The 18507-nt window shown below is 39.8% G+C and overlaps 1 protein-coding gene across 2 annotated transcripts in view; it reads left to right on the top strand.

Annotated features, from left to right (window-relative positions):
• Positions 1-458: 458 nt before the first annotated feature.
• pigg (phosphatidylinositol glycan anchor biosynthesis class G (EMM blood group)) overlaps positions 459-18507 on the top strand; it is a 38160-nt gene continuing 20111 nt past the window's right edge. For both annotated transcript variants that reach the window (XM_088294845.1, XM_088294846.1), the window contains exons 1-10: positions 459-871; positions 948-1153; positions 4779-4985; positions 6190-6378; positions 7484-7622; positions 9228-9440; positions 12193-12410; positions 12991-13275; positions 14503-14894; positions 16369-16560. In XM_088294845.1, coding sequence (XP_088150971.1) covers positions 721-871; positions 948-1153; positions 4779-4985; positions 6190-6378; positions 7484-7622; positions 9228-9440; positions 12193-12410; positions 12991-13275; positions 14503-14894; positions 16369-16560 — 2192 coding nt within the window. In that variant the 5' untranslated portion in view covers positions 459-720. The remainder of the gene's footprint in view (positions 872-947; positions 1154-4778; positions 4986-6189; positions 6379-7483; positions 7623-9227; positions 9441-12192; positions 12411-12990; positions 13276-14502; positions 14895-16368; positions 16561-18507) is intronic.

The raw sequence follows: 18507 nt of genomic DNA, 5'->3' as shown, positions 1-18507 counted from the left end.
CAGCAGCAAAGATATAGTTCACACAGAGTCGGCGGGGTAATGTAGCCGCGAGTGTATAACATTAGCAGCAGACGTTCATAAATACGGGTAATTCATTTACATAAATAAAACAAATGCGTCTATATTAACTTGTTTTGCTTAGTAAATAAAAACTCTTCTACTGCATTGTGATAATTTTATATATGACTGCACATATACAATACAAGACAACTTTATTTTTTATACCGCATTTCACAACAGCTGGAGCAGAATGCCAATTGATATATTTGTCTCTTAAAATTAATGTATATATTTAATGTCATATTTAATCTATTCTCGTTATCTTAAATATTATGTTTCTTGATGGATACTTTTTTCGACCAAGTTATGAAAAAAAATTCTGTGTGCGACTTTAACTTGCTTCTGCGGAATTGGATTTTTAAAGGAAGAGAATTGGTAGTTTGACCCTGTGCCCTTTCCGTAGTTCAACAAAAACGCGGAAGTTGCTCTGAATGACGACACCAAGCTGTATGACGGTTTGTCGTCCACAAATTGTATCGTAAATCCCGCGTTTGTTGTTACGGTCTGCTATGCATTGTAGTGTTGGACCGTTGCAATTGAATGTACGACAGGAAGGTGATGTAAAAAGTATACGATAACGCGTTATTTTGATTGCTAGCGAACTCACCACTCAACTTATTTGAATTCCTATTCAAGTATTCCATCATCGATCACATAAAAATGAAAGTGCGGTCGTCTGCATTTGCCTCATTTATTTTAATATTTGAAATTTTGGGGGTTGCACTCTTCCTGAGAGGATTTTTCCCGGTACCCGTCAAATCGTCTCTGTCGTCCAACAGCAGGCAAGACTTGCCTGCAGAACCGCTGTCGGGTAAGTTGAGCCGGTTTGTTGTCACTCGCCATCGCAAACCTGCTGCCACTCATCAAGTGTGTCGCTTGAATTGCAGAGGGCTCGCCCAATTCGTCTCACGCCCCGCAGCCCTTGTTCAACAAGGTTGTCATCATGTTAGTCGATGCACTGCGGAAGGACTTTGTGTTTGGAGCCAATGGTCACGCGTACATGCCATACACGAGACATCTGGTTGAGAGAGGCTCAACACTTAACTATGTGGCGAAAGCTCGAATTCCAACTGTCACCATGCCCAGGATTATAGTAAGTGGGAATCGTTTCATCGGCCTGTGCACTATTCTTTTGATACACGGTCAAAGCATTTTGTCAATCAAGTCAAATTAAAGCAACAAAGTTACTAAGATAATGTCGCTCAGTTTTGATTGGCACGTTATGGGTGTATTCATTCACAGTCGGAGGAAATGATATTGTGAACCCCTTGGAATATCTTCAAGTGAAAGTAGGAGCAGTCTTCTATCCGTTATCTGTTCCGCTTCTCCTCAGAAGGGCGTGCTGGAGCCTATTCCAGCTGTCTTTGGGGTACACCCTGAACTGGTTTCCAGCCAATCGCAGGGCACACAAAGATGAACGCTCATACCTACGGGCAATTTAGAGTGCCCAATCAACCTGCCATGCGTGTTTTTTGGAATGTGGTAGTACCCAGAGAAAACCCACGCAGGCACGGGGGGAACGTGCAAACTTCACACAGGAAAGGCGGAGCTGGAATCGAACCCACGACCTCTGCACCGTGAGGCCATCGTGCTAACCAGTCGCCCACCGTGCCGCGGGTCACGAAAATTATTTATTCCCCCCAAAAAAAAAAGGATTAAGGACTGCTCGTACATTTGTAACTGATAGTCTCCTGCTGAGTTTTCACATTTAGTTGGCGAGTCAACGTGGGAGCAGAGGGTCATGTTTGCTATGTATGATAGTTGGTGGGCAGACTAGCAAAGCCTCTTTTGCTGCATGGGAGATATTTTGTGGAATGTTATCAAAAAGGGAAGCAAAGCAAAGAAAAACAGCAGTTGGGCATGCATATTTTCACCTCATGTCATGTTTCATGTTATTCATGTTTCATTAACAGGGGCAGTAAAATGATTACGTTGCAGTAAAGTGTTGTTTATGCTGATGAAATCTTGACCATTAGAAATCGTTCATCAACGTTCCCGACAGTATTTAAATAACGCATTAGCTGTGATACAAGTGGTGAGGTTCAGAACTTGATGTTTCTTGTATTGTGCAGCTGGGACTTGAATTATGAAACTTACTGAGTGACTTCAGAGGCCATCGTGACCTTTGAATTTGGGGGTGTTACTGTAATTTGTTAAGATTCTGGGTAGTTCTGTTAAGGGGGTCTGTCAGCATCTTGCGGAGGAATGAGCTGATAGTTCCTGAGCTGGCCGTGAATGACAGATTTGCTGATGGCAAGAGCGCAAAGCAAGACACCACTACCATTGGAGAATCATCCAAAAAAATCCAATTTGGTGAGCTGCCAGCATGAAGCTATTCATTTCAGGGAGGTGTTCAGTAATGTCACAACAATAGTTTGCGCTGCTGTGTCTCCTCTTGCCATGTCATTGGACCGTTCTGTATGCACTGTTGCGTGGGGCAGGATACAATTCCCAAACTCTTTCAACAAAATTAGCACCATGAAAGAGAATAATTACGATCGAGGAAAGCGCGTAGTGTGCAATGTGTATTTTTTTTTTCTCATTTTTTTAGTGGGTCTTTTGGGTTGTTTTTTTTTTAACTGCAGCATTTACATGGCGCTACCAGTAGGTGGCAACACACACCTACTAATAGCGCACTCTAAACCCGTCCCTGCATTATAGCCGATTTAATAGACGTCAATAAATCATCACAGCACAGTGACACTACCACTACAGGTCTGACACCAGTGCATTTATTTTCATTTCTGGCCAAATGTTTCTTATTTCTGCAAATCTACGTTTATTTAAGCCGCTGCAATGTCGTCACCTCTTGCCAAGAAGCTGGCAAGGAATTGGCTTTCTCCCCCATCCCCTTATTTCCATGTGTCCAGTTGAGCCTCACTGTCTCTGACTGGCTCAGGTGTCGGTGCATATTTCTGCGGCACTCCATTTGACAGTAAATTCAGGTAATAACTGCAGCAGCAATGACAGTAACTCTCTGGGGATGTCTAAAAGTTGAGCATTTGCCTCTGGATATATGCGCATAGTGGACCAGGTTATCAATTGCTTTGCATCTGTCTTTACATTCAGGTGAGCCAAATGATCTAATGGGGAAAAACAGGCGTAGGAATACAAATACTACATTGGGTAATAATCGTGGTTTTTCAGTAAATGAGGATAAATGAGTTTCAAGGCCCTGTGATTTTAGTTTCAACTACCGTAGTTTACTTGTTAACAAACCCACTCTGCTCTGCATTGTTCTGCTCACTATGATACTGGCATCAAAGCTCGGAACATTTCGAGAGAGTCTGTCTCATCGGTTCTCGATGTTTAATTTTTCCTCATCCAGTCCAGGCATACCCCAAATTGAAACCATCAAGACCTGCAAACCGACCACTGCTGTGATTTTGTTGGCTTGGTTGTGCTTGTGAATGCTCAACGGATGTAAAAATGTTGACGTTTTCCATCTATGTTTTGCACCTGGATGAGTCCCCCCCCCCCTGCTGTGCCAGCAGTGGAGCGTGTGCCCTGCTGATATTGTATTTGACATTCAAGCAATGGCACATGGTGAGCAGAGACACACCGTGGGACAGTAATTAGCATGTTGATGAGCAACCAGTCCAGTTCATTCAGCCAGCATCACAATGTATTTGGCAACTGGAAGCATCTTAAATTATACACTTTTTTTTTTTTTTACAGCTAGTCCTGCATTTTGGACTTTGCAATTGTTGTTTTTATGAATTCACTCCAATCTTGGAAACAGCCTTTATTTGTTCTAATCATAGTCCAAGTGTTTGACTAGACTGTAAACCTCACTGAAATTGCATTTGAAAAAAAAAACGTGGGTGAGCAATCCATCTTTTCCACAGCACTCACATCTGCCGTGGCAGCGTAACGATTGTCGCAATGAAAGCTCTAGTAAATAACTGAGCCAAAAAACAAGCAAAAGCAAAGTCTCTGACAGTTTCTTTGAAGCGATTGACTGTCACATCAGTTTGTTTGTTTTCCAGGCTGTCATTGTTAACAGGAAGATAAAAACAGGTTTTCTGTCCCAGAGTTAAACTGTCGCAACTGCCACCATAAGTCCTTTCTGAAGTGTACAGTAAATCCGCCCATTCATTTTTTTTATCCTGCTTATCTTCAGTTGTGCATTTTGGATACACGATACACAACGTTGTGTAATAAGAACACAACAGCTGAGAGATTTGGCGTGAGCGGACAAGCTAAAGGGGCCTTTTAAAAGGAGCTAGCTGGCACTGTATGCCCACCAGACTATAAAAGACAGTCTCTCCATATTGCAGCTTCGGTTTTCCAACACCTCTGAGAATCCCAAAATGTGCTACTGGCAAGTCGTCGAGTCCCCTATAGCGATATTCATTCACCCTCTAAAATTTCAGCCTGCACTCGCTCGTGCAGCCTTTGTCCTGCTCCCGTGAACGTTTATCGGCCTCTTGTGTCTTTTTATTTCTTCATTTGTGGCAACAAAAAAAAAGAACATTGGTATTGTGGGAATTTCTGTGTGATGCAAAATAGAGGAATCATCTTGTGATTCTTTTTTTTTTTTTTTTTTTGAAGTGGTCCATTCCTCCACCATTACTATGAATAAAACATTTCCGCTTCCACTTAGCGATTAGTCCCAATTAGTCGCATTTACATGATGCAACTGTGTGGTTCTACAGCATCATGAAATATTCTTGTTATTTTTCTAAAGAGAATGACAAAAGCGTATCCCTCCCCAGGCTCTTACCACTGGCAGCATCCCGGGCTTTATTGATGTGGTGATGAGTCTAAATTCCCCAGCTTTATTGGAAGACAATATTATTCGGCAAGCCAAAACAGCGGGGAAAAAAATGATCTTTTTTGGAGATGTGACATGGGTGCGCCTCTTCCCCAAACACTTCATCGAGTACGATGGCACAATTTCCTTTGTGTCCGACTACACTGAGGTAAGTTCGTCTTTTATAATAAAATGAATTTGGCATCGATGTGTGAGCGTATGCTTGTTCTGTTATCGACATATTTCATCACTTGGGTGGCTGTGATTTATTAAAATGATTACATTGAATTAAAGCCATTGAGTTACTGATTAACGAAATAAGCAAGGCCAATCTTTGAGAAATTGGACAACATAATTACTCACTGGGTAAACATTTTCCAAACGTGCTTGTGCTCGGAATCTGAAATTTCATGTTCTTAAAGGGGAAGTCTAGCTCAAAAAAGTCTTTACAAGAATATGTTCTATGCGCCTTGACTAGTCTAAATCCGGCATTCTGATTAATATTGCATTTGTGGAATATGTGTTAAGCAGCAAAATCTACCCGTTTTGAGCCATCTCACGAGGCGGCCATATTGTTACATCTGTCGACTCAAAATGACATCACAGTTGCTCAGGGCTCAGATAATTATCAATCATGGCCCAGTTTCAGAAAATGTAAGCCGTTGATTGATCGGTACCTGAGCTTGAGCATCTGTGATGTTATTTTCAGGCAATGGAAGTGACAAAATGGCCACCCATGAGATGGCTAAAAACGGGTGGATTTTGCTGCTTAACTCATATTCCACAAAAGCGATATTAGTCCGACTGCCGTAGTTAGACTAGTGAAGGCGCATAGAACATTTCAAAACAGTTTGTTTGACCTGCCTGTAGTCTTCTGAACTATCTGGAGATGAACATCTGTAGTACACTTGTTCATTTTCATATTTTATTTGTAATGCAAATGCACTTTAAATCTCAAATCGTTGCAGAGAGTCTAAAAGCAGTTAGAAAAGACCTAAAGCACTAGTTAAAATACAAAGTCATTTAAAAAAAAAAATATTGAGCGGTTCAAAATTTTTTAAATCCAAATGTTTTTAGTTCCTTTTGTGAAGGTCTCCAAATTTTGCGCAGCCCTCAGGCTACTTTGTTTTTAACAAATTGGCGGCCGTGCGTTGCGTCAATCAGAGGCAGCAGTACGTCTTCCGATTACTCGATGAACATGGACAACTACCTATGTACTAAATGACGTCTCCTTTAATTGACTGAAGCTTTTCACCCATTCGGCAAAACCAACTGAGCCCCACATAAGCCCCACCGAGTGTTCCACAATCTGTTCATTCAAGCAATGTATTTTTTTAACCACCAGCACATTCTTTCCATCTCGTGACATGCAGACTGACAACAATGTGACCCGCCACTTGGATGGCACGCTCAAGAGAGATGACTGGGACATTCTCATCCTTCACTACCTTGGCCTTGACCACATTGGTCACGTCAGTGGACCCCACAGTTCCATGATTCAGCCCAAACTGTTGGAGATGGATGATATTCTGAAGAAGATCCACAGTGCCCTCATTTCAAAGGTACAGGTGACAAGTTTGCTGGTGAATTTAATCCGCGACACCGAAATGTGGTGATCATAAAAAGAAAGTCGGCCCGGTAATGAAATTAGAGCACGACCGATAAATTGTCCCAATCAATGACATTTTACGTTTTTTTTTGTGCTGACTGCACTCACACAGCATCTCATCTTTCTGTCTTTTGTTGTTGGCGAACTTAATTGTGTAAATGTGTTTGAACCCCCGGATAAAAAAAATAAAAAATACCAAGCACCTAATAAAACTCTTGGCATTCTTATGGACACAGTAAATTGTTAAAAGTGATTGTTGTTCCTCTGGAAGTTGGGGATGAGGATGTTTCAATCTTTCAATTGAGGTCTCGCGAAATAAATAAAAAAAAAATGGTAGGATTCTTTTAGTGGGAACCATTAGTCAGTAATGTGGACTCGACATTCTTTGTCAAATATTGTGTGGGTGCGTCTTATTAAATCAGTGCTCATGATGGGCTTGGCAACGTTGAAATGTCGTCAAGTCCCCTGGCCGAGGTGTCTCTAGTTTGCTTTTACCAGTTGATGTTTCTCATCTCGGCAGTTATTATGTAATGCTTGCAATGTCATTGTAAAACAAAAAACAAAAGATTTTACGGTGTGCCTTTTGCAATGTAGAATGAAATATTATCCAAACGTTAAAATCTTACTGTAAGACTCCAATGGCATTGGAATTTACATCATCCGCAGTAAATCAAATCTTGATCTCAGAGTAAACTTTCCCTCCCTCCGCAGCTACTCCATACTTTCCTTTCCGTTGGAATTATATATTCTCATGTTCATCCTACTGCTGTCAAAATTAATATAGAAATTTTAAGGTTGAATGGCCGCTATCGCCATGTCACCAGTGGGTGCGGTGCATGTGAGCAAATTTTTGTATTTATATATTGTAATGCCTGCAAAATAAATAAATAAAATAAATATATATGAATATATATATATATATATGAATCTATAAATATATGAATATATAAATATGATAAAATAAATATATTAAACGAGAATGTACTCCCAACAATGAACTGGATAAACTTGATGCTTTGAGATGTGGCATTAAAGTGTTTGTTTTTTCATCATTGTAGGATGCAGAAGGATCTTTGCCCTATCTGCTTGTTCTGTGCGCGGACCACGGGATGTCAGAAACCGGTAGCCACGGCGGCGCCGCAGAACCAGAAGTCAATACGCCCCTGGTGCTCATCAGCCCTGCATTCAAGAGGAAAGGTAAACACATCTGAATTGGGATTTGTTTAAAGTGCAGATGACCTCCATTGCTTGATCACGTGTTGCTACAAATTGTTATGATATGAAAACGAGCAGCCTTTACGCGTGTCTTCACGATGTGACCTGTACTCTGATCACGCATCAAAGTTTAAAAAAAAAAAACAAACAAAAAAAAACAAAGAAACCCCCCTTGAGTGTATTTCAATGAAAATATGTGTCATAAGCTAAGCAATTCAATATCGTAATTCAGGTGTCGTGATTAGAGTAAAACTTTTGTGTTTAAACCATTAAGTATTTTTAACCAGTATTTTCTCACAAACAAAACATCTGAGCCTGAACTGAGCTGCATCATTCTTTGGGTTGTTTTTCTTCACCTGCCCTCAAGCCTTAGTCAAGGTTGAGCGTTATTAATGCTAACTGCGTTATAATGAATAGCTGATTCCTCATCACATCCTTTATCGCGCCCTCATTGTACAGAAAGGTATGATTTAAAACGTTTTGTCAGGCTTAAATCATCGTGCTCCTCAATACTACAAATGTTTGTTGATATGATGATGTGACTTATTATTAAATTGGAATCAAACACATTTTTCTTTCATCCAGTGATCAGCCTTGAGTAAGCACTCATTGTCATAAACATGGCGACTTTTAATATATATGCTCTGTTGGGATGTTTTGTAACAAGCACACAAGGTCGTTTTTGGCGTTAAAGGGGAAGATGACCCAAAAAAAAAGTATTTGCAATAATATGTTCTGTGCGCCTTCAGTAGTCGAAACATGTACATTGATTAATTTTACATTTGTGGATTGTGAGTTAAGCAGTAAAATCTACTGTTTTTTAACCATCGAAAGGGGCGGCTATTTTGTCACCTCTGTTGACTAAATATGACATCACAGTTGCTCAGGTAACGAACAATCACGCTTTTCCTGTTTTCTGTAGCCGAGCCATGATTGGTCGTTATCTTAGACCCGGACAACTCTGATGTCATGTTCAGTCAACAGAGGTGACAAATGACGCCTCCCCTAGGATGGCTAAAAATGGGTGGATTTTACTAATTAACTCGAATTGCGCAAACGCAAAATTAATCAGAAGGCCATGTTTTGACTTGTGGGCCAGCATACAACTTCTTGCGGGGAAAAAAAAAACAAACAACTTTTTGTGTTGATTTCCCGACAAATCGGATTAGATTGACCTTTGGAATTTTGATGATTTTCCACTACACACATCATTGTGTGTAGTGCTTTCATCCATAAATCAGCATCAGTGAGCGAAACATTTATTTTTCTGACAGAGCCACTCCGCTGAGAGTAGCCGTGAATCCATGTCGGCTCACCAGTTCAAATAAATATTGTTGTAAATCGGTGTAAAGTAATGTCATGACCGGCATGTGCTTGTAAAAAAACGAGGGGCATTTTAGATATGTTAGTCCTTAATCCTATGAATCTCTGATTAGAAAACAACAGTGAAGCAAACGTACTTGAAGATACTTTTTACTGATGCCGTAAAATGACTTTGTTTGTTTTACTCGTAATAGCATTTTCAGGTGTGATGCTGAATAAATGCAAAATGTTTGTGCTTCCCCCCCCCCCCTCCTGTCATGTCAGTTGGGATGGAGACACCTGATGAAATTGAGCAGGTGGACTTGACTCCAACCCTGGCCCTCTCTCTGGGTCTGCCCATACCTCAGAACAGCGTGGGCCGTGTCATTCCGGGTGTTTTGGAAGAAACCTCACTTCGGGACCAGCTGCGCTTTCTGCATCTCAATGGCCACCAGCTAAGCTGCCTGCTCAAAGACAGCATTCAGGACTATGGGAAAGGTAAATGACCATTCCTCTCGCTTAATTTGGAAGGGCAACACACATATTTACTTTAGACTTTAACTCGACCTTATTTTAAATGGGGCATAATATCGAAAATTGACTTTTCAAGTCGATGTATACAGATAGTTATGTCTCTGGAGTGCCTGGCCATCTCTTAAGTGTGAAAATAAACAATCAAGTGAATCTTAATTCTCTCTGCTTATTTTTTAATCATATCAGTAAATGAGACGTTCTGCCCTTCCTCCTCACTGTTACATAATTGATGTTCATAATAGCTGGCCCCACACAGTTTCTCTGCCCACTGATTAGGATGTAGCCTGGTAAAATATCTTGGGCCACTTTCAAGTGACGCCTGGACTTTTTGTGTGCCATAAATATGGATCAGCACTGTAATAATAATAATAATAATAATGTAATAACAATGTAATAATAATAATTTAAAAATATTGTAATAATAATGTAATAATAATAATCTGCACTTTAACGCGATGCTTTGATGCTGCCTGTGCCAGGGAAAATGGAATTCATGCAGTCTTGTTGGGGCTCACGCGTCCTTCACAGTCTACATTCTGGGCTCTAAGTGCAGCTGCTTCTCGCTCAAACTGTAAGCATCCGTTTGCCCAGCATTTTGAGGAGCGAAACAAGAGCTGGCTCACTTGCAAGTAACTGAGTCAAACAAACTCATTTCAGTGTCCTGGTATTTTGGACGGAAGTATGTCACAGACATGCTATTGAGACTCCTGACTAGTTGCAATTGTTTTTAATTGTGGTTAAAAGAGTTAAATAAAATATTTTGATTGTGATATTGAACATAGACTTTACATTCATTCTGATAAGTGAGTCAGACACTGGGTTAATGGATATCCTCCTGACATTTTGCAACTCATATTCTGTGTATGGAGAACATTAAGTCCCTGCAGAATTGGCGAACAATAGCATACAAACGGCCATAGGCCCACTTCAGCAGAAAAATAAATAAAAATAAAATAGTCGGCCTGGCACAACACAGACTGAGGTCCAATATTTTCAGGTCACACTTTGATTTAAATGGGGGAAAAAAAATGAAAAAAAGCAAACACAGTGGACATTTGTCTGTATTGATCAACTTCCTATCTAATAACGTGCCCTTGGAAAGAAGTTATTTCATCTCGTCAAAATACAAGAACCATTCAGATGTTACAGCAGCACGTATTTGTATTCCGTTCCCATGAATGTGCCCAACAGGGCAGCGAGAGAAGGACAGCAAAAAACACAAGTAGACGTGGTGTTTTTCGAGGACAAATAAATCAATCGACTTGCTATGCGGACATTATCACAAGCTGGATCAAAGCAGAACGCAGGACCGAGCGTTAACCACCTTACAGCCGTTCTCCCGTGCCTCTGGACTGTCCTCCGTCTTGCTCTTTCCGTTTGGAGTTTGCACATTTCTCCTTTTTAGACGCACTGGCAGAGAGAGACTGACATTTTTACTCTCTATTTTAGTCTAAGGTTTCCATGGTGATGAGATGAGAGGGAAATTATTTCAGCGGAGCTACTTCTGGATATGTTGATTTATTTATTATTTTTTCCCTTTCTCATACAGATATTGAATCTTGAGTTGTCACTGTTGGGAAATGCACCTGAGATGTTTTTTTAAGTAGCTTGTTGGGGTCATCGTTGACTGACTGGGTTGGAAAAACAACTTTAAATGAGTAAAAGAAAATTTTTCAAGATGATATTTGCGTGTCTGGCTCCCCGTCAGGAGATCCGGTGTTGGAAGGATTTCTCCCGGTACTCTAACTTCCTCCCACAGGCCAAAATGCTGAAGTGCTGTGCATAGTTGTGTGTGTGTGTGTGAATGGTTGGTTTGCTATAGGCTATAACGCGCCTCTCGTCTGGTGTTTGAATCGCTGAGATTGGCTCCAGTTACCTGTGACCCAGAATGTCTGTTTGTTTGTTTTTTTTAAGTCAAAACAAAATAATCCAAATTGTTTTCTATTTACGGGTACAGCAACACTAAATTATGATAAGGACGTGATTATAATTTCCAGCTTGTTGTGTTTTTCCTGCGGCATCTTTGAAGGGCCATTAACTACTTGCTGTAATTTGAAGCTGATGAGAAATGAGCGCGGTCCATCAATATTGTATGATTCATGCCTTTGGATTAAGGTTCTAATATTTGTAGCAAGTCCTCTGTTTGGCAAATCCCCAGTTACCATTTATCAGCTGCTTTGCTGCTGTGATACTCTTGTTATACTGCTACATTTTAGGAGAGCTAGCGTATTCATTAATGTAACTGTCAAATGAAATTACTGCATTACTGTGCCCTTGAATGGGCTACAAAAGCACGACTGAGAAATATAATTCTCTCATGCGATCATTTTTTTTTTCAGTTAGCAAGCAAATACTTGCTTCTAAATCAGGGGTGGGCAAACTTTTTGGGGTTTTTTTGGCGGGCCACAATGGGTTCTAAAATTTGACAGAGGGGCCGGACCAGGAGCAGATGGATGGAGTGTTAACAAGGTTTATTCATTTAATTTTTTTCATATTTGGCGGGCCCAATTAAAACGTATGACGGCCCGCATGTGGCCCCAGGGGCATAGTTTGCCCACCCCTGTTCTAGATACTAGTTAGTTTCCAGCATATTTAATTTCCTGATAATTGTTCTGGATTTTACACATGGCCTGATTTGGTTTAGCTCAGTGGATGTTGCTGAACTGTGCACAGCTCCATATCAGTTGTATAAAAAAACATGTTTTTCCCAATCCAGAGGCAGGCTTCGAACAATTCCGTGTGGCCGAGAAAGCGCATGGGAGCTGGATGAAACGGTACTTGGAGGGAAACGCGTCCGAGGTCTTGACCAACATGGGCAAGAAGGTGGTGAAGCAGTATTTGGAGGCCTTGTCAGCCATGAGCTCAGCCCTCAGTAAGCAGCTGGGCAAGTACGACCTGTACTCCATGATTGCTGGAATGTTCTTTGTGTTTCAGGTAAACACCATGGATCTCATTTCCGAGTATTTTGTCAGATAGAATCGTGTAAATCAAGCTCATTTGTTGATTGAAAACCCTCACCCATGATTTATTCAGATTCTGAAACAATTGATAATTAAACTGTGATAATTTGTCTCTTGACGTAAATTCATCCCGCGAATTTGTCCCGCTCGTAACTCCATTCACTGGTCTATAATTTTTTTTTTTTTAATTGAAATAGCTTGAAATGCCATTAGAGTAATCCAAAAACTTCCAAACTTTAGCAAAAATAATCAGTCTGAAAAGAAAAAAAGAGCATGCATTTAATTCCCATACATCTTGGAACATTAACCCAAAAAAAAAATGGGAATAAATTTCTTATCTCCTCTTCGTCAGTAAAATAAAAAAAAAAAATGCAATACAGACATGTTTTTTAATTGTCACGTGTAAAGCAAAAAAAAAAAAAAACACTGTACACCTTAGAACCTAATGACCAAGACGACTTTCTATTTGACACTTATTCAAATTCACATTTACTATACCCCATCCATCATTCATAAAGTTCTAACATAAGCTTTTTTATTCTGTTCTCTCCAAGCTGCTGTTGATCTTACTGCTGGCAATGCCCGAAGCTCTGAGCAGCTCAGCGACCGTGGACCTTCCAGTCATCTCGGCCCTGCTCTCTTTGCCTTTTTACCTCTTGTGCCTGCTGCTTGCGTCCGCGCACGTTCTGGTGTGCACATCTGCTGAGAGCTCCTGCTACTTGTGCACCCTCTCCTGGGGTCTTGTGTTTGCCGCTATCGCCTTCACTTCAGCCATGTCTTGTTTGCTGCTCTCGATGACGACAAGACGACTCCCCCTCGGACTGAAGTTACATGGGAAGGTGAGTTGAGCTCTTCTCGTTTGTTACACTGGAACTTACTTTTAAACCCAAGAAATGTCAAGGAAAGTATAAAAATATTAAATGGGTGAGAAAGGGAACTAGGCTTGCACTCGATTTAGAAACCTAACGCTGTCATTTGACTAAATTACTCTCTTCAAATGGAAAAACATACTTATAGTGCTATCATTAGGATTATATTGGAACTACGTATGCTGTTTTTACGGAAGATTAACAAACGTTCCTTCTAATATATTTTGTTTGTTTAAAGCATTGCCTGAAATCATGAGCTTAATATTTGTTTTAAATATATCAGCCAGCCAAATAATTTAATTAGTACACAGATGAACAAGTTCAATGTTGGAGGAGGCCACAATTTTTCGTCATTATTACTTGGGGACCACGTAGGACCACAAACTTTGTAATCAGAGGTATGACAAAAATATTTTAAATATAGACAAAGTATATATGCTCTTAGATACATTTGTCATTGCATGTGTAGAAGATCCACTTGCCTAACCCAACAACAAAGGGACGGTCATTTTCCAATGGAAACAGGCTCCCGTGCTTCAAAAAGACCATTCAAGGATGCCACAAGACTCTTTAACAAGAAACAAACCTTGTGCATTTTTTTTCATGTGATTGAACTCACTCAAAATATTAATATTGACCTGCTATGTTTGTCCTGCATATAATTCAAAATTCGCAAAAAAATATTAGGCCGACATTTGCCATCTAGTGGTGATTAGTGATATTGCAACATAAAACTACACCCGACCCCTGCGTTTTCGCAGTTCCCCCAAATTTGTGATATTTGGAGAATTTTAGAGTCTTGCTTTTATTTGTCACCTATTCTGTCAAGTACTGTTTTGGCAGTGTTTATTTCAAAGTTGTTACTTTTCCAAATTCAACTCATAGCTTACCTGTGGGATGCTACTGGCCGGATACTTATTTTGAAGGGTAAAACTTTTGGTCTCTTCTTTCAGTTGGTCTAATAAATCATTTATTGCTGCATCCCTCTGCTTATTATAGAATATCTTTAAAGGTTACATCTCATTTCCCTTCTGCGAACTTGCAAAGGTACTGATACAGCAAAAAGTTGAATGAAAATCCAGCTCAAAGAACTTTTCAGTGGTGCATATCAAATAAGTTCTTTGGTTTTCTCTGTGACTTTGAAATCTACACTTGATTGTTTTAACTGTCACACTGTTGTCATCTTCCTTCTCACAGGCGTCTTTGAAGATCAGTAGTAGTGAGTGGTCTCTGTCAGAGTTGGACGTTTTGCTGCTGGTGGGCACCGCCGGTCACACTCTCAGTTTGGCGGCCAGCAGCTTTGTCGAGGAGGAGCATCAAACCTGGTACTTCCTGCTCAGCACCCTCTGCCTGGCAGTCTTCCAGGACGTGTGTCGCAAGTATTTCAGAGAGCAGAGCGGCCCAGGAGGTCACGAAGAAGAGTTTCTTATTCCATATAAAGAAAAAGTTAAGGAAGAGATCTACTCAGAGAAGTGGCTAGCTTTAGCCACACCTCCCTTTGTTCTGCTGTGCTGTCGACTGCTGCGCTCCCTCAACCAGACGGGCTTTCAGTGGGCTCATCTTCCTGATATCGGCCATTGGTTGAACAGGTGCGACCGACCAATTTTTCAATATGATATGCCCAACTAGTCTAAACACAGTGAATATTGCATTCGTGGAATACTAATTTAGCAGCAAAATCCGTCCCATTTCGGGATGATTTTGACTGGAAATGACATCACAGTTGCTCAGGGCTCAGGTAACGGCCAATCATGGCTCACTTTGCGAAAGTCATGTGACCAAACTCAGAAAACAGATGAACTGTCATCGGTCGTTACCGGAGCAACTGTGATGTAATTTTCAGTCGACAGCATGTGTCAAAATGGCCGCCCACAAAATTAGGTGGATTTTGCTCCTTACTTCATATTCCACAAGCGCAATAGTACTGTATTTTCCGGACTATAAGGCGCATGTGTATATAAGCCGCAACTCTTTTTGGGGAAAAAAAAAAAAAAACAATATACAAGCTGCACCAGGCTACAAACAGCAGTTTTCTTTGTTGAAAAAAAAATAAATTGTTTACTGCATGTACGGAATGATTTTGTACTGTGAATGCACATAAAGGTACATAAACAGATTTGTAAAACTGTGTCTTTTAACACTGCAACAACCTTGCTTATTAAAACAGAACAGAGCCAAGAGAACAAATAAATCTATCTTGATTTATCGTATTTTCTGAACTAGAGAGCGCCCCTAGTGGTGAAAGAAAAATCCACATAAAAGCTGATGGTTCAAAATCTAGGGGAAAAAAATAGCGTCTTATAGTCCGGAAAATATGGTAATCAGAATACAGTTTTTCGACTAGTGTGGCCGCATAGAACTTATTGTCACGATAATTTTTTAGATGACTTCTTCTTTTACACATACAAATTTTGTCTTTGTGTCTATCGCCTTTAACGGTTTTCTTATTCAGATATTAAAACAGATCAAAGTCTTGGTTTGCTGTTCACAAAAAGCTCTTGTTTCAAAAAAGCTTTCAGAGCCAAAGACTGATTAATATTCATTCAACAGCTCAGTGCATTGTGACTCCTTCTTTAACATGCATGCCACCGTAGAATGAAGATATGGATTCTGACCTTTTCCCCGTCTATCGTTTCTGCTACCGGCGTTGCCTGTTGCTCAGATAATGAGATGTACGCCTGCATTTTGCCTCTCCGTACTTAACTCCTCTGCTGTCCCAGCTGATCAACGACACGAACAAGGCTTCTTTTCAACTGTCTTATTTTGCGCCTCATCTGTTATTTCTAGAAATATCTAAATGCACCATTATTCAAATCTCCTTAAATTCACTGAACCATTTATGATCTGTGTTTGGCCATTTTCATCCTTCAAGCTCGGTAGTTATAATTAATCATTCAACCTAGACTCATAATAGAACTTTGCAAGTCAATTTAATTAAACAAAAAAATATTTCTAAGTTGTGGCTGTGTAATTTATTTTTTATGTTTTTTTTTTTTTAAACAAAAAATTAATTTGGAAATTGCACAAGTGAAAATTTCTTCTTTATCTTTTTTCTTTTTGTAGCTCTGAACACAAAGTGGTCCTGTCCCTGGTGTCTGCTCTCTGTTTGGTTTTCATCTACTTCCTTATTCAAAGACGATGCTCGCTGGTGTCCAAGGTTGCTCTGGCACTTGGACTTTTGGGGGTCTACAACTACCGGGCAGCTGTCGGCAATGTCTTGTTTCCCTGGCAACACTCCAGTCGGAATATGTCCAAGTAAGTTTTTCGTGACCCACTTGACCATGACCACTGCTCATGACTGGAAAAAAAAATGTTACCTGGGAATTTCAGTCATACTGCACCTGAGCCTACTACTTTTCTGATTGTGTTTCTTGATGCGGTCATAAATGCCGATTCAACAAAAATGCATTAAAATAGAAGACGCTATTGCTGTCCTTTTGTCTCACTTCATAATTTTCAACACTAATGTGATGAAAGTCAAGTTGACATCGACTAGTCACTAATCCATGCCATGGATATTTTTTCAGTACAGTATTATAATAAAAAAAAAAAAAAAAAACAATCACAAACAATGGACATCTCATACATTGAATTTACGCAGATCGTACACGTTAAAAGAACACTGACGAGCTCTAGGTTACAAAAGTCAGATTTCTTTCTTTATAGTAGCGTTTCAATTTGACTTTTTTTTTTTAAATTAAAATTATTTTCTATCTGGTTTTAGCGCAAGTTTGTTAGTTTTTATTTGGTTCTCTTTTTTTAGGCTTCATTTTAGTTTAGTTTTCATTCGTTTCAATAATAGTTCATTTTTGAGAGAGAGAGTTGAGTGCTAGAAAAAAAAAGTCACTAACTATTGTGTAATAAATTAAATTGCAATTGTCAACCAATATACAGGAATATGAAAAATAAAAATAAAATGAAGCATGACAGTTCGTATATGATATTAATTGCCCAAAAAAGGAAATGTTCTCTATAATTGTTAGTTTTATAAATGTAAGGTTTAGTTTCAATTAGGTTTTTTTAAGCATTTTATTTTATTTTACATTTTTTTTAAAAAAATGTAGTTAATTCAATAGTTTTCAACAACAGTAAAAACCTGACTGTGTGTGCTTCCTGCAGTGTTTTGCATGCGGAGAATTTGTGGTGTTCATAATCACCAACCTCTTTGTGTGCGGTTGAGTAATTCCCCAATCTCATTCCACCTGGATAGTGCAGGATTAAATATGATTAAAAATCCGAATCAACCTGACTTTATTCTCTTCTACCAGTTCTCTCTGACTAACCAAAGCTGCACATTCAGCGATGGATGACAGTTTAAATCAATTAAGATGACAGACACATTTCAATAACCTCCCACTTACGTTCTGCTCTGGACAGCTGTCTCCTCCTCAAGCGAAAAATACGTGATTAGCGACTCGTCGACATCGCACTCTAATTGTCATTGTGGAGGTGTAATGTCGACTAGTCTGTGCATTAGAGAACTCGATACAGTAGATATAATTGAGTAGCTTGGCGACTTCAAATAATGTGTGCAGTTGAGTTCCTCTGTGTAGTCGACTCTATTACCATGCTGTTGCTTGGCCTCTCATAACCTCTCCCGTCCTCCTTGGCAGCCTCTTCGAGTCGCTCACCTAATTAAAAGCGCAACCTCTCACCCCCGCCCGTACAAAGGGCACCTGAACGAGGCAATGCAGGAACCCAAGACCCTTTTAACAAACTCTATGATTGACATGTTGACGGCTGACGTGTCCCCTGGATTTTTCGTCAGACCTCAACCAGCATTAGTAGGGAGCGTTTCTCACTACATTATATTTGTTCCCTACCTTTGATTAGAAAAATGTGATATTTAATGTTCAAACTTGTGCTTTTGTGTTCATTCGTTTAAGCAAATATTTATTTTAAAAAGCAGCTGCATGCCTGTTGCATCACCTTTTTTTTTTTTTTTATATTGACCAGAGGTTACGATTTATATTTTTGTTACTACGTATATATAATTGATGCAGTAGTTTTTGTGATAGAAAGTTGTCTTTGCAGCCACACCTCTGAAAACTTACGTGGAGTATTTTGCCTGCTCACAATATGACATTTGCTACTTTAAGAGTTAGTGTCCGTCATTTTCTTGGAAAGATTTGTGGGCTAGTGAAAACAAAATATGTTTCCTGTTTGCCGCAGGCTTTTTGACTCTCATTCGGAGATTTGTGG

The sequence above is a fragment of the Idiotropiscis lumnitzeri genome, chromosome 4 (assembly GCF_059441095.1).
Source record: "Idiotropiscis lumnitzeri isolate Australia: NSW breed Sydney's pygmy pipehorse chromosome 4, RoL_Ilum_1.0, whole genome shotgun sequence".
In the NCBI taxonomy this organism is placed as follows: Eukaryota; Metazoa; Chordata; class Actinopteri; order Syngnathiformes; family Syngnathidae; genus Idiotropiscis; species Idiotropiscis lumnitzeri.
This window is presented reverse-complemented; position numbering and strand designations above follow the sequence as displayed.